At 38.9% G+C, this 17,616-nt stretch overlaps 1 protein-coding gene across 1 annotated transcript in view; it reads left to right on the plus strand.

Moving 5' to 3' along the window:
• Window positions 1–17,616, plus strand: part of ptch1 (patched 1) — a 132,015-nt gene that overhangs the window by 80,798 nt on the left and 33,601 nt on the right. The window contains exons 12-16 of the mRNA XM_062025728.1: window positions 903–1,028; window positions 6,375–6,493; window positions 8,852–9,437; window positions 11,008–11,317; window positions 14,756–14,898. Of these exons, the coding sequence (XP_061881712.1) occupies window positions 903–1,028; window positions 6,375–6,493; window positions 8,852–9,437; window positions 11,008–11,317; window positions 14,756–14,898 (1,284 nt within the window). The remainder of the gene's footprint in view (window positions 1–902; window positions 1,029–6,374; window positions 6,494–8,851; window positions 9,438–11,007; window positions 11,318–14,755; window positions 14,899–17,616) is intronic.

Genomic DNA, 17,616 nt, shown 5'->3' on the forward strand with positions numbered 1-17,616 from the left:
GATATTCGGTAGCCAGGATGTTCCAGCAACTTGAGGGTTGCAGGTTCGATTCCCGCTTCCGCCATCCTAGTCACTGCCGTTGTGTCCTTGGGCAAGACACTTTACCCACCTGCTCCCAGTGCCACCAGATATTGGGTTTCACAATGTAAAGCGCTTTGAGTCACTTGAGAAAAAGCGCTATATAAATGTAATTCACTTCACTTCACTTCACTTCTGCACCATCACATGACTTGTTGCATAATTCTGCACCTTGTTATTCATTCTACAACAAAGCACATGGCTACATGTGTGTATATTTCTGTCTACACAAGGTGAAAGCAGGCATGCATTTTGCATTTTTGTTGTCTCTTGCGCTTCCCCTCAACTCTCAGCTTCCTTAGTAGAAATGAAAACTAAACAGAGCTGAACCTGATCTGTCTTTAACTCACGCACACGCACACACACACACACACACACACACACACACACACACACACACACACACACACACATGCACAAACATGCCTGAATGAGGATGCAGCCTGTGTGGTCCCGCACGTCCTCACAATCTTCACAGAGTTGCCGCCAAAAAACACCCTGCAGGCTCCTGTGCATGCTTATCTGAGTTTGTGTGCCTTTTCTGTACTGTGGAAACAAAAAACATGCTTATAAAGTTGCTTAATCATAACTTGAACAGTTGATGTGTTCTGAGAGACAGCAGGCGTTTGTATCATTCATCTAATAGCACTTCAAGCCGCTGCAATCACTGTCAGTCAGCATCAGTGTGCTGTTAATGCTACCTAATCTCAAGTAGTACACATTTGCCTTTTGGCTACGGTCGCATCCAAAAGGCTGACTGTACTTGTCATTTTCTTTTGTTCTTCTCCCTCCTTATCTGCTTCTCCTTGTCCCGTCTCGCTCAGGACCGCACGGGCGAGTGTCTGAAGAGGACCGGGGCCAGCGTGGCGCTCACGTCCATCAGCAATGTCACCGCGTTCTTCATGGCGGCCCTCATTCCCATCCCTGCTTTGCGAGCCTTTTCTCTGCAGGTACATTTTTTAAATGTGAAATAATAGCATTTAAACCTCAGTACACTCCAGTTTTTATCATTACCGTTTCATGGCGGGTCCAATATCTGTCCAGATTGTGGTCCATGTAACTGAATCCCTCTCCACGTGTGTGAGTGCATGTAGAATGTGCGTGGGAGGTTTAAAAAGCAATGAAATTTAAGGCTCTACCTAAAGATGGGGGTCCATCACCCAGTCGGGGGGCTCTGATATCTCATGCATCTGTCACAAATTATAGATGTTTTCAGAATTATGAAAAGTGGGACAAAACAAGTTCTCTGGCACTTTACTATGTACTCTATATAGTATTTCAATGTTATTTATGTTATCTCACAAACATGATCAGTCACATTTCAGCAAGCATTTTCCTAAGAAACAATACAATAGAAAGTAAACTTGGATATACTTAAAGTAGTCAGTGTGCAGCTTGTATAGCAGGATACATTTACTATCCACTGAACAGTTTTGACAATCATAGCTGTGTTTTTAGTGGACACTAAATATGTACTGCTATAGAAGGTGTGCACTGACTAATCTTAAGTACCGTATTTTTCGGAGTATAAGTCGCTCCGGAGTATAAGTCGCACCGGCCGAAAATGCATAATAAAGAAGGAAAAAAACATATATAAGTTGCATTTTTTGGGGACATTTATTTGATAAAACCCAACACCAAGAATAGACATTTGAAAGGCAATTTAAAATAAATAAAGAATAGTGAACAACAGGCTGAATAAGTGTACATTATATGATGCATAAATAACCAACTGAGAACGTGCCTGGTATGTTAACGTAACATATTATGGTAAGAGTCATTCGAATAACTATAACATATAAAACATGCTATACGTTTACCAAACAATCTGTCACTCCTAATCGCTAAATCCCATGAAATCTTATACGTCTAGTCTCTTACGTAAATTAGGTAAATAATATTATTTGATATTTTACGGTAATGTGTTAATAATTTCACACATAAGTCGCTCCTGAGTATAAGTCGCACCCCCGGCCAAACTATGAAAAAAACTGCGGCTTATAGTCCAAAAAATACGGTAGTTGTACAAGCACAAACAGTACATACAGTATAGAACACAAACAGCATGCATTCCTTTATTCACTGTGTCTATATTTGGACTCCTTTGTTTATTCATTTTTTTATTTTTAGACTATCCTATGCTTGTGAAAACAGTTTTGACAAGGCACTCCTCTGTCCTGGATGAGTTTGGTGTGTAAGAACTTGACCTGACATTTGCTATGCTGGATAAAAAAATGCACCACAGATATGACTCCAAAACCTTGTAGAAAGTCTTCTCATAGGCTGTTATAGCAGCTCCACCTTCTGTGTGGCCTCATGCCCCAATACTTACATATTTTGTATCACTTAAGTAGCACTTCCTGTTCATGTGCAGTCGTCTCCTCCTCTTTAGCTTCCCCCCTAGTTGCTGAAAACAGGCAGGGAACTCTGTTCAGATAGCAACACAAAAACACACACAGGAACACACACATTAATGCGTGGAAGACAGATGTGATGGTAAATCTTCCCGCTTGGAGGTCAGTGAGCGGTCAGAAGATGTGTGTGTGTGTGTGTGTGTGTGTGTGTGTGTGTGTGTGTGTGTGTGTGTGTGTGTGTGTGTGTGTGTGTGTGTGTGTGTGTGTGTGTGTGTGTGTGTGTGTGTGTGTGTGTGTGTGTGTGTGTGTGTGTGTGTGTGTGTGTGTGTGTGTGTGTGTTGGGAGTAGTAGGGGATCAGTCTGGACGTTAGTGGGCCAATTGAGAATGAATTGTTTTTGCACGCCGTCTCTTGTTGTCTCTCACATTATTCCTCGCTGACTACATAGCAATCTGAGGAATGAGGGGGGGGCACAGATGTGTGTGTAAGTGAGTCAGGAAGTGTGTGTGTTGAGGGCCAGTTTTAAAACTGTAGCCAAGCTAACAGATATATGTGTGTCTATGCGCATATTTTTACTGTGTGTTGTCTGCTCATCACCTCAGGCACCAAGGAGCACTTTCTCTGTCTACTTTGGTGGTCTTCCTCACTCACGCACACACAATCACACACACACACACAACTACATGGTGTGCATTCTGTGTCTATATACTGTATTTGTGTTGTGCATGTCTGTGTGTAGCGGTCTGGCAACTATGCAAGTCCCAGATTATGCACCGGGCAGGGCCCCAATTTAATCCCACCCCCTCCACCCCGTTCCTCCTCTCCCATCATTCTCTGCTCCAGTACACTACCTTCAAAAGCTTGCACCACAACACTGCACCTACTTGTACTACACACCTACTTCTGCTTTTCAGCCTTCCACCTTAAAAGAACGTTGTTATTCTTGTTTTAGACTGTAAAATATATCAATCTTCTGTTTCAATTGTGTTTGAGTCTCAATTCAATTTGGGCTTTAGATCTTTACCCTGCTCAGTGGCCTTGTGGTTAGAGTGTCCGCCCTGAGATCGGTAGGCCGTGACTTCAAACCCTGGCCGAGTCATACCAAAGACTATAAAAATGGGACCCATTACCTTCCTGCTTGGCACTCAGCATCAAGGTTTGGGATTGGGGGTTAAATCACCAAAATGATTCCCTAGCGCGGACACAGCTGCTGCTCACTGCTCCCAGTGGGTGGAACAAGGGGATGGGTCAAATGCAGAGGGTAATTTCACCACACTTAGTGTGTGTGTGACTATCAGTGGTACTTTAACTTAACTTTAACTTAAGACCACACTCACAGGGCACAAGAAAAGGGCCACCTGCACTGTCCTGTCATATTGAGCAGTGTTTCTTAACCGTAGGGCAAAATATCTGTTTCTCAGCTGGGGTCCGTATGGACCGCCCCCAGCGGTACTCAGTTGTAATACACTTTTTCACCACTTGTGGCAGTAATGACAATGGCAAACAAATGAAAGAAGTCTGAAGCTAAAGTCATAGAGAAGTTTCTTAAGTGCAAAAATTACGACTAAAGCGGTGATTTAATTCAAATGAATTTTTTAGCACTGCATTACTGTATGTAAATGTATTATCATAAGTTTGATTTGTGTTTATTTTTGCAATCAGCCTGACCTAAGCCTTGATAATAATCTTTGTGATTAACACATGCCTTCATATCATTTGACCAGGTATATACTGTTAAACTGTAAGTAGGTTAGATATAATTATTGAATATGACTAAAATCAAGAGTAAGATTACTAATTTAGTGTTAGTATTTGAATGGGGCCCTTTTGTAGTGGAAAAGTTGGTCCCTGAGGTCCAAAAGGTTAAGAACCCCTGATTTTGATGTTTTTTGTCCGACTCAAGGTTTTTTGCAGTAATAACAGTAGAGCTCTCCTGCCACATAGAGGATCTTTGACTAGCGTAAACTGATCAATTTATGACAATGAAGGATACAGATGTGTTGGGCATAGCCAACAAGAAATGTATAGTCGTCCCTCGTTTATCGCTGTTAATTGGTTCCAGACATAACCTCGGTGAATTAATTTCCACGAAGTAGAAATCATTCATTGTAAATTAAATAATTTCTTAGCTAGAGAGCAAACAGTTAAACGTATTAAAATGTAATGAATTGATAGAGTATAATATCTTAAAAATCATGTACAAAGCGTGGGCGGTGTGGCTCGGTTGGTAGAGCGGCCGTGCCAGCAACTTGAGTATTCCAGGTTCGATTCCCGCTTCCGCCATTCTAGTCACTGCCGTTGTGTGCTTGAGCAAGACATTTTACCCACCTGCTACTAGTGATAGATAATGGTTTTCACTATGTAAAATGCTTTAAGTGTCTAGAGAAAAAAGCGCTATATAAATATAATTCCCCTCACATAAAATAAAATGTAGATTAGTAAAAAAAGGACAGTAATTATAATTTAAAAGGAACTGAGATCTTTAATACATTGAGATTCAGAACAGTGGAAATAAGCATTTCAATCAGTGTTAGTTTATAGAACAAACTTGATAGTGGAACTAAACAATGTAAATCTCTTACTGTGTTAAAAAAAAAATCTACAAATCATGATGATGAAAAGATATGATTTGGAGTAAATTCTTGTTTTCATGTTTGATTATTTTGCTGTATGTTATAAAAATCAAATATTGCCTTACAGGGGAACTGCACCTTTTTGGAATTTTGGAATCGTTCACAATCATTATGGAAGACACGACGACGGATGTATTTTTTTTCCCAATGCATTCTAAATATTACATAAACGTAAATAAAAGTCCACTTAGAGCGGAGCCAATGGTAAATGGTATTTTGCCCATAAAATCCAATAAATAACCATTCAAAAAGCGCCAACAATACTCTATTTACATTTCGTGATTTGAATATTAACCAAGTATCAGTGTTATTGTTATTATAAGCGTTAACACAGACAAACTATTTATAGCGGCGACGTGTTGACGCTTTTTGGATAGTTATCCATTGGATTTTATGGGCGGAATATAGGACTTCCCATTGGCTTTGCTGTGAGCGGACTTTTATTTAGTTACATTATAAACTGCAAAAAAAATCCATCCGTCGTCATGTCTTTCATAAAGATTGTGAACAATTGGCAAAATTCCAAAAAAGTGCAGTTCCCCCTTGAGTCTAGCACCTACACTGCAAAAAGTCAGTGTTCAAAAACAAGGGGAAAAAAAAAAATTAGGGGTATTTTATTTGAACTAAGCAAAATTATCTGCCAATAGAACAAGAAAATTCGGCTTGTCAAGACTTTCCAAAACAAGTAAAATTAGCTAACCTCAATGAACCCAAAAATACCTTAAAATAAGTATATTCTCACTAATAACAAGTGCACTTTTCTTAGCAGAAAAAAAAGAGAACTTTTTGCTCAATATGTTGAAAAATATTCTTAAATTAAGTAAATGCTAGTGCCATTATCTTGACATAATGATATGCGCTCGGCATCATGATTTTTTTTTTTTCATGCTTGAAGTAAGAAATTATTACTTTAAAAAAGTAGTTTTATACTTGTGAGTGTTGATGACACAGCTTTGCAACAGTTGATATTCTAGCTTCAAGCATGTTTTACTCAATATAGGTCATAAAATCTCAGCAACAAGCTGTAATATCTTTCTGAGATAATTTAGGACCAAAACACTAACATAAAATCTGCTTAGTGAGAAGAATTATCTTATCTGACAGAAAATAGGCAAATATCACCCTTATTTGAGATATTCAATCTTACTTAGATTTCAGTTTTTGCAGTGTAAAAACATATATATTATTATTGTACATTATTGATTTAATTAAAATGTATTTTTTAGCACTGCATAACTGTATGTAAATGTATTAAATGTATAATCATTGGTGATTAATGAATATTAATCACCAACCGTGTATTTTGGCAGGCTGCAGTGGTTGTAGTGTTTAACTTCGCCATGGTCCTGCTCATCTTTCCCGCCATCCTCAGCATGGATCTTTACCGACGAGAAGACAGACGCTTCGACATTTTCTGTTGCTTCTACAGGTATGGATGCACACAACACAACAGTACCTCCGTGAGCTGATAATGAGTATGCTTGATAGACACGGCTATGTCTTTGCCCTATTTACTTCTCAAGTTGTCTCCTACTCTTTGGGTTTGGCCGCTTATTTGTCTGCCTGGGTCTTTGTTGTGAAAGCCTTGCCAGTCTGCTGCCAGTCAGTGCATGCTTTTTGGGCACAGCAGTCACACAGATGTTCACGCTCAGTTGAATACCTTTTAAGAGCCAATACAAGAGCCGTTTCAAGGATTTTTAAAATAAGTGCTGTTATCAATTCAAGATAATACAGTGGAACACGTTTATTCTGGGAAACTAACACCTTCTAAGCAATTTTTACCATTCAGAATACGTCAAACAACATGTTTACATTCTAGTGTAAAAATAAGTTCTCCAATGCAAGTATTATTAATATGTTTAAACAATATAACACTCCTCCCATCGTCAGTTGCATACACATAAACACACGCACACATGAATGCATGGCTGAGTATAGAGGGGGCAGGGGAAGAAACACTATCACAGGAGCCGTCTGCACCAGGAGGTCACCAGATCAAGACCACCAGGATGCTGACACAAACGCCCTCACAGCCACGGCTGATAAAATCCCTGATGCAGACGGCGCCCGCTGAGGAACACTGGAAAGTAAAAATAATAAAACGTGTACAAATAGTAAAAAGTATGATTAAGAATAACGGATAATATATAAGTAACACATAGCATGAAGATGAAAATGAATGTAGTGTAAATATTTAATAAATACATATAATCAAATATAGTTTAGCCTAAATAATAAGAATAAAAAGTATGACTGACTTCAATGAAATTAATAAATATTAAATAAAAGCTGAATCAAAATGGTGGGTCTTAAGCCTACACAGATAGTGATAGTGATAATATTTAAACCGATACGGTACTAATTGCCGGTACCTGGTAATCAATACTGGTACTCTACGGAACCAATTTTCAGTACTTTTGTGTGTTAATAAACGTTAATTGTTTAATAATGAAATCTAATTATTTTATGTAATATTTAAAAGTGAGCTGATTATGATAACTGTGCTGTTCAGTGGTAAATGTCTTGTTTTCTTATAAATTTCTGAATCTCATTTGCAAGTATTAGATTAGACTTTAAATGCAGTTGCATTTCCAAGACATTAGATGGCACTGGTGTACAGGCTAGGGTGTGTTGCCTAGCTAAGAATGAATTAGTCCTTGCCATTAAAGCTGAATGCCTGTCTAGTTTTAACGTTGCACCCTTCAAAGTGTTTAAACTGTCAGTATTGTACTTATTACACATCAGCTATTTGATTGTAACCTGCATCTTAGTTGTATTTTCATTACAAAAAATCCCCGCTAATGCTAAAAAGTAACATGTATATGGAAATCCAATGCAAATTAGCATCAAGCTAAGGCATTTTGGAAAAGTGTAGCCTTACTTTGCGCTTGACTTTTTTTCTATGAAGCATACCGTATTTTTCAGAGTATAAGTCGCACCGTAGTATATGTCGCGCCGGCCAAAAATGCATAATAAAGAAGGAAAAAAACATATATAAGTCGCACTGGAGTATAAGTCGCATTTTTTGGGGAAATGTATTTGATAAAACCCAACACCAAGAATAGACATTTGAAAGGCAATTTAAAATAAATAAAGAATAGTGAACAACAGGCTGAATAAGTGTACATTATATGAGGCATAAATAACCAACTGAGAATGTGCCTGGTATGTTAACGTAACATATTATGGTAAGAGTCATTCAAATAACTATAACATATAGAACATGCTATACGTTTACCAAACAATCTGTCACTCCTAATCGCTAAATCCTATGAAATCTTATACGTCTAGTCACTTACGTGAATGAGCTAAATAATATTATTTGATATTTTAAGGTAATGTGTTAATAATTTCACACATAAGTCGCTCCTGAGTATAAGTCGCACCCCCGGCCAAACTATGAAAAAAACTGCGCCTAATAGTCCGAAAAATATGGTACTTGCTTTGTTGGCATGGAAAATTGTAACATTACCTTAAAGCAGTTTGGCTGAGTCCGCTCAGAGTGCTGCCTGAATGCGTGTTTCCTCCCCAAGTGTTTGAGCTGGTGTTTAGTCGACAACCAAACGTGACCTCATGAGCAACAAAAGTATTAAGATAAGGCACTTTTGATTTTACGTGAATCGATAGCCTATGGTACCGACGGAATTCGGTCGTTGCCTATAAAAGTACCGAACATGACTCCACGAGGACTTGCTTTACCTTACGTAACCGCCAGGTTGAGGCTGATACAGCTCTTGGAACACATGTTGCCAAAGAGTGCATTACAATCATGTCTTTCTTCCTTCAGCCCGTGCGCCAACCGCGTGATCCAGATCGAGCCTCAGGCGTACCTGAGTGGATCCGACGGGAGTCACTACAGTCCACCGCCATCCTACTGCACGGGCCCCCCTTCATACTGCACACCTCCCCCCGGCTACAGCAGCCCGCCGCCTTCCTACAGCAGCCACGGCTTCGCCCAGCAGACCCAGATCACCATGCAGTCCACCGTGCAGCTCAGGACCGAGTATGACCCGCGCACGCAGGCTTTTTACACCACCGCCGAGCCCAGATCGCAAATCTCTGTGCAGCCCATCAACACGCCTCATAACAGGAGCAACCCTCATAGTGACTATTACAGCCACAACAACAATAATAATAGCGGGAGGCGGAGTCACGTTGCATCACGGCATCATCATCCCGGTACTGTACCACAGGAGTCTGCTGCAGGAAGTAGCCAGATCCCAGAGAATAACAGCTCTACACGGGACCTGCTGTCTCAATACGGGGAGGTCTCGCTGGGCATAAGATGCATGGAGCCTCCCTGCACCCGCTGGACTCTGGCGTCTTTTGCCGAGAAGCACTACGCTCCGTTCCTTCTGCAGTCCACCACTAAGGTGAGCAGTGTGTGGCTTCTGTGAGTAGGAGTGAGTCACCAGAGCTCCAAAATCTGGAGGGGAGGCCCTCGTCATGTCCTATCTGAATCACACACACACACATGCACACACAGCCTGACCTCAGTCTAGTGGGTGGCCAGCCCTCTCAAAACACTCACACAACCGAAATCATCTGGTGGCCTGTACTTGACATCATTACAGAATCTTTCCTTTGTCTTTTCATCACCCTGTCAGATATTTCTCCAGTTAAGCAAATTACTTCATGCGCCGCTCTGATTGCCTTAAATCGCAACCCTGGCGTGGCTGCCAAGCGGCTAAAAGGAACATTCCAGTTTATTACATCTGCGCTCTTTGATCCGTGATTATTACAGAAATCTGGCAACACATGGTCAGATGATCACAGGCTTTGTAAACAAGATTATATAAACCCACTTTATAAGGAGATAAAACCAAAAGTTGATGTTGCAACTTGCAAAGGATATAAGGTCTTTTCCCGGGAAATGTGTTGTGTTTTCTCTTGTTTGGGTGTCCTGGTAAAATTCACACCAGTTAAAAGGGGCTGTTTGCAACATTTACACAGATGCCTAGAGGGCGCCAACTTTCCAACTTTACTCAGTATAGCCCGCCCTCTTACGGCTTTTTGATTGATTGATTGAGACTTTTATTAGTAGATTGCACAGTACAGTACATATTCCGTACAATTGACCACTAAATGGTAACACCCGAATAGGTTTTACGACTTGTTTAAGTCGGGGTCCACGTTAATCAATTCATGGTACAAATATATACTATCAGCATAATACAGTCATCACACAAGTTAATCATCAGAGTATATACATTGAATTATTTACATTATTTACAATCCGGGGGTGTATATATAAATATATATAAAATACTGCAAGGATTAATCGATTCAATTGATGAGAAAAACAATTACATTTAGAATGTGTTGCTTCGATTAATCATATGAGTGTAACTAATAAAAATCGGTGATGGTGTGTGGGTGTAGGGGCCAACAGCGTAGTATTGTTGTTGTTTTTTTTCATCAATGCACACAATTTTAATGTTGATGATGTGCATTTATTAGAAAAAATTGTGAAGATTATGTCAATCCAAAATGTGATTCATACTATTTTCCCTAAAATACGCATTGAGGCTATGAAGTGTGTTTTATCTGATTACTTGATTAATTGTACAAACTAATCGATGAACTCCATTACTAAAATAATCGATAGCTGCAGCCTTACCGCCCTCCTTGCGTGTATTTTGAATGAGGCAGCGGTGAGTGACAAGCCTGCACACCAGGTAAATTTCTTGGACTAACTGGCAATTTTTACTCTATAATTAGTAGTTTGGAAAAATATAAACCTTCAAAAAATAACAATTGGTTCCCCTTTGAGCGAGTTGCAAACAGCCCCTTCAAATTAAGAATTGTTTGGCCTTGGTGGAAGTCTGTTATCTATTAGATTTCCACCTAATTGATTTTGTGTTGAGGTTTAAGTTTTAGATCAAACATGATTTACTGTAAAACTTGACATCTTTTAACAATTGCATTCCCTCCTCTTTGCAGGTGGTGGTGATCGCGCTTTTCCTCTGCTTGCTGGGAGTCAGTCTTTACGGGACCACCCAAGTGAGGGACGGCCTGGAGCTGACGGACATTGTGCCGCGAGAAACCAGCGAATACGATTTTATCGGCACCCAGTTCAAGTTCTTCTCCTTCTACAACATGTACGTGGTGACGCAGCGGGCCGATTACGCTCAGAACCAGCCTCTGCTGCACCAGCTGCACCACAGGTTCGGCACTGTCCGCTATGTGCTCAAGGAGGACAACGGGCAGCTGCCCCCCATGTGGCTTCACTACTTCAGGGACTGGCTGCAAGGTACGGAAATATACAAATCTTACTATCTTAAATACTGTAGTAGTACAGACAGGTACAGTAGGCATTCGGTTGTTTATTTACACAAACTACAAATATGATGCAGTGTTCATTGGAAGCAGGTGAGAATTGGAGAAATGCTGTTGTTTCCAAAATGTGAATTAATAGTAATACTAAGTGTGTACAATTTATAGTACAACAGTGGTACAGACTGCGCTGATTATATTAGGTCTTTGCGTGTAAACCGGCTGTCACCATGTCATTCATGACATCATCTTGCAGCATATTCTGCATCGCCTTTTCTGCGCAATATAGAAAATTGCCCACTGGAAGCCAGCATTAACTGATGGTGCACTGGAATGATCCAGACGCAAGAAAATGTAATGTTACAGGGATGTTTTGTATAGGAGATGTATTCATTTGGGGCAGCACGGTGGAACAGGGGTTACTTCATGTGCCTCACAATAAGAAGGTCCTGGGTTCAATCCCGGGCTCGGGGTCTTTCTATGTGTGATTTGCATGTTGCCCCCATGACTGCGTGGGTTCTCTCCGGGAACTCCGTCTTCCTCCCACCTCCAAAAACATGCACCTGGGAATAGGTTGATTGGCAACACTAAATTGGCCCTAGTGTGTGAATGTTGTCTGTGTTGGCCCTGCGATGAGGTGGTGACTTGTCCAGGGTGTACCCCGCCTTCCACCCGAATGCAGCTGAGATAGGCTCCAGGAGGAGGAATAAATGCAAATATAATGATTCAGCAAGCTCAATGTGATTTATCATTGCTGAAAATGTTCTGTGTGCAGTGTTTCCCCCAGAAAATGTGTTAGTTAAGGTGGTGACTCTCCAGGGGGAGGGGACCAGGGAAGGGGGTGGGTGGGTGTAAGGATCCATGTAACTCGGCCTGTCGCCATCACGTCTCCACCTCGTCGCTGCCACCACAGCCGGGGGGGCAATAGACTACAGACTGCGGTGAAGTAGGCCGGCTTTGTCGCGTGAAGAAGCCTACAACTTTTGGTTGTGTTTTCCGCTCCATTTGCTGAATGGCGATATACGATATATATCTGATATTTTTTCCGTAAAGTAAAAACAAGACAATCCTAGTTACCTGAGATACTAAGTACGTCATTATTATGACTTAGTCATTTATTAAGTCAAAATAATGGCTTACTAAGTCAAAATAATGACTTACAAAGTCAAATTAATGACTTACTGTAAGTGAGCGTTTGCAATAAGCGTTTGAAAAAAAGAGTTAAAAATGAGGCCACATGCTGACATATGTTCAACTCATCATGCTAAATTTATTACAGCATTTGGGAAGCCTGTAGTTGATTTTTATAATGTAAATGTTATATTTTTATCAACATGTGATAGCAGGGACCCTGCCATTCAAAACTACGCTGCTACATTACTAATGATTAATGTAACTATAGCTGAAAAAATAGTACAATAGCAATAGGAGAGACTATTCATCCCTGAACACCATGGAGTTCATGTAGGCTTTATGATGCAGTTACATTATTATATCAACTATCAGAGACAGCTTCAGGAAACTCTTCATTTAAGATAATGTTCTTTTTTGCTGCTTCAACACAGCTCAATCAACACAGAAAAAGGTAAAGTGAAATAACTTAGTTGTTAACTGTAGGTCAATAATGCTGGTTTTTCTCTCAGACAGACAGGGCTTTGCTGTCCGTAACACACGCACGCACGCACAGTGAGCTAACGTTACGCTAAAAGCTAATTAGCTTTCACCTCAAGGACTGCGAGCGAGCTGAGCTACCGCTTATGTTGCTAGGACGTCAACGGGCTCATAGTGATGTTACAAGTAGTTGACTCGGAAGTGTTTATTATAATTTGGGGAGAGTCCGCTGCATTATGCTCACCTGCTAAACACCTTTCTGCTCATCCCACCGTCTCTCCTCTCTGCCTGCCTGAGCACTGACTCCATGCGCTCTGATTATGCACTGCTGATTGGCTGTTACATGTGCTCTGAATACGCACTGCTGATTGGCTGTAACATGTGCTCTGAATACGCACTGCTGATTGGCTGTTACATGCGCTCTGGATACGCACTGCTGATTGGCTGTTACCGCTCTGCGTGTAACCAATCAGATGGTTCTGTGGGTGGGACAATGCTGGGTGCTGCAGAGACGTACTGACAGAACAAAGCGGAGCAGCTTGTTAAGACTTTAGTTTAGGCGGTGGCTCTTTGTTGTTAAAGCGGCCGCCTTAACAACAAAGCGCTGCGGGAAACCCTGTGTGTGCGTAGTTGTGTCTATATTTGGCATGTTCGAAAGTTACTCGCAAACTGACACAGTTACACTGTGAGAAAAGAGGGAGTGGCGCTGCAGTGTCCGCTGGGCAGAAAATCCGTCGTCCTACGTGTGTGTGTCAACATCATATTTGGACTGTCATAAACAAAAATACTAGAGAGCAATATCCTTTATTAATGTTATAGATGACTTAAAGAGCTGATTAAAAAAAATTGGCTTAATGCGTTTTGGTGTCTGTTTTTTAATAGTGTTTGTTATTTCATATTGGAGATAACATCCTGCAATATGCATTTTCTTGATGAAAGCGCTGCGATGTTGTGATGGTCCAACACCACCACAACGTGCTTAAATTTCTATGGGCACATAATACCGGTCGTACACGCAATATAATAATTTAAATAGGGCGGTCTAGACCACTTTTGCTCTTGTAATCATATGTATATGCAGTCTTTGTAGATCACACGCTGCAAGCCCACTAATAGCACACACGATTGTATAGTTTGCACTCGCTGTTTAGCGCTAAGTGTTTGTATCTTAGTAGATCAGATATTGTTTCTGCATGGTTACTGCGCACACGTGGGTTTCAGTAGGCCTTTAAGTGGAATGAAACATACGTTGAAATAACAGTATAGCACAATTCAGTTTAGTGCTTTTGACAGTGTCCCTCAGCACGTGTATTTTGCCTGCACAAGTCCGCTCATTCCTTAAAATGACAAAAGGAGACACAGACTGGATGTCTTCCTTGTGAGGACACAGCACATATACCGTATGCGAGCCACACAGAGAGCGTGTGGGCGAGTGAAGGGAACTGTGTCTGATATTGCTGTGTGCAATGGTGGGACAAATTGGAGCCAGACAGGCCCGGGGAACGAGACCCAAAACAACATCTCCCGCAGTCGGACCTCAGTGTGAGTCCTGGGAGAGCGGCGGAGGCACATATGGATTAAGAGAGCAGCGTGGAGAAGGAGACACATGTTCCTGATATATCCCCTAATGGTCTCTATGAATAAAAAACACAATATTTTCAGCTTTTTGAAGTCTTGTTTGGCGGTTTAGTTATCATATTAAATCAAGCCAATCTTGTTACAAGTCAGGGGTTATGTTTCAGTGTTTTGTGTGTGGTGTTGAGTTGTTAAGTGTTGCTTTTTTTTTTTTTGATGGTTCCCTCAGGTCTGCAGCAGGCATTCGACAAGGACTGGGAGGCGGGCCGCATCACTCTCAACAGCTACAAAGACGGCTCTGACGACGGCGTCCTGGCTTATAAACTTCTGGTGCAAACAGGACGCAGAGACAAGCCCATAAACTTCAACCTGGTGTGTTTAGAGCTTCTGTTTTATTGCAATGTGTGCATGGCTATCTCTCGCGTCGGCCTCTGTGATTGGAGCTAAAGGAACTACGCCCACTTTACAAACTCCCTCCTCTCTGTTCCTCCTTGTCTGTCTTCCCTCATCGTCTCTCTCGCTTTGTGATGACTTTACCGAGCTGAGGAATTTAAAGCTCTCGCCGGGATCGTGGCCCGCCTTCTGAAAAACCTATTAACTCTTGCGTGTGTTAGCGTGTGATGGATGAACATGCGTGAGGGCTGCTGACAGCGGGATGTCTCCCTCGTAGCGCACAGCCTGTCAGCTTAACACTTTGTCTGGGATCCTGAGGTCCACCTCATTGTATGAGGAAGGCCCAAAGGATTCTCTACCTAAAATTGCATTACCAAGAGGGGGTTTTGCACAAACCACTTTAAGCGTATTTGCTCGCCTGTGCAATTGTCAAGCATATTATTTGTCCCCACCAATGCTGAAAAGGGGTTTGAACATCTGTGTTTGAGCTGCAAACTTAATACATCCACTTAAACAAGCTTATATCCAGTGCGGAATTGCAGGGGAAATGACACCAGCTAAGGTCTCAGCAGGAGGTCCGGATAGCAACATAGAGACAGATTAAAATCAAGCCTCATGCAAATGTAGCTGACAATGACTGGAAGTGGGAAACAGAAAGACAAAATGAAGACGTAGTCTACACTGATTTGTCGGCGCACTGCATGATGTAGTTTCGGGATGTTAGTCTTCCTCAGATTTGTTCAAATTAGAATAATAAAGTCCCCATAGTGAATGGTCAAACTGTTGCCTTAGAAGGTTGTTTTTTTTGGCCAAAATTAAATAAATATATATTATAGTAATTGTATAATAAAATTTAAAAAATCAACATTTATTCAATTTAATTAATTATGTATTTTTCCAAACTAATAAACTAAATGATTACATTAAATCTTAAATAATGATGTTGTATTATTGTATATAATTTTTTAATACAATCATGACCTGTTTATAAACTGCATTCCACTTTGTAATGATTTAGAATTAAAAATATAGTTTTATAATTTAAACAACACTTTATATACAGTATATATATATATATATATATATATATATATATATATATATATATATATATATATATATATATATATATATATATATATATATATATATATACTGTATATATGTATATATATATGTATATATACTGTATATATATACTGTGTGTATACATATATATATATATATACTGTATATATGTATGTATATATATATATATATATATATATATATATATATATATATATATATATATATATATATATATATATATACGTATATGTGTATATATGTATATATATATGTATATATATGTATGTGTATATATGTATATATATATACATACAGTATATGTATGTGTATATATATATATATATATATATATGTATATATATACATATATATGCATATACAGTATATATATATATACATATATACATGTGTATATATATATATATATATATATATATGTATACATATATATGTATGTATATATATATATACATATACAGTATATATATATATATATATATATATATATATATATATATATATATATATATATATACTGTATATGTATATATACATACATACATATATATGTATATATATGTATACATATATGTGTATATATATATATATATATATATATATATATTAGGGCTGCGACTAACGATTAATTTGATAATCGATTAATCTGTCGATTATTACTTCGATTAATAATCGGATAAAAACTACATTTCTATCCTTTCCAGTATTTTTCTAAAAAAAACAGCATACTGGCACCATACTTATTTTGATTATTGTTTGTCAGCTGTTTGTACATGTTGCAGTTTATGAATAAAGGTTTATTTAAAAAAAATGTAATTAAAAAAAAAAAATTTTAATTGCCTCTGCGCATGCGCATAGCATAGATCCAACAATGACTAAATTAATCGCCAACTATTTTTATAATCGATTTTAATCGATTAGTTGTTGCAGCCCTAATATATATATATATATATATATATATATATATATATATATATATATATATATATATATATATATATATATATATATATATATATATATATATGTATTTATTTATTTATGTTTTTTTGTTTGTTTTTTTGTATATATATACATATACATATACCTTGTATATGTATATACTGTATATATACATATACCTTGTATATGTATATATGTACATATACATATACATATACACATGTACGCCGCTTTCCACTTTAATGCAGCTGGTATAGGCTACAGCACCCCCACGTCCCGGAGAGGGAAAAGCGGCAGAAAATGGATACATGGATTTTATTTTATTTTTCTTAAACAACTTTTGAAAATTAAGAATTTATTTTGAATCAGAAAAAATGTGATTCGCGTTTCAGATGTGAATCCATTTTTTGCAGCACCCCTATTAATTACATTTTTAAATATAATATTTGATATTTTTCATATTATTGATTGTGTTATTTGATATAATCATCACCAGTTTACATACTTCACGCCATTTTTCAATTAGTTAGGTATTTGATGGCATTTTATCTCTTGATGCTGCAAATCATTGTCCATCAAAGAGGCGGTGGGCAGGATTAAATGTAATGATACAGTATTATCCTTAAATAAAATCACAACACAGCATAACATAGCACACATAACACA

This window comes from Entelurus aequoreus, linkage group LG17 (genome assembly GCF_033978785.1).
Source record: "Entelurus aequoreus isolate RoL-2023_Sb linkage group LG17, RoL_Eaeq_v1.1, whole genome shotgun sequence".
Classification (NCBI taxonomy): Eukaryota; Metazoa; Chordata; class Actinopteri; order Syngnathiformes; family Syngnathidae; genus Entelurus; species Entelurus aequoreus.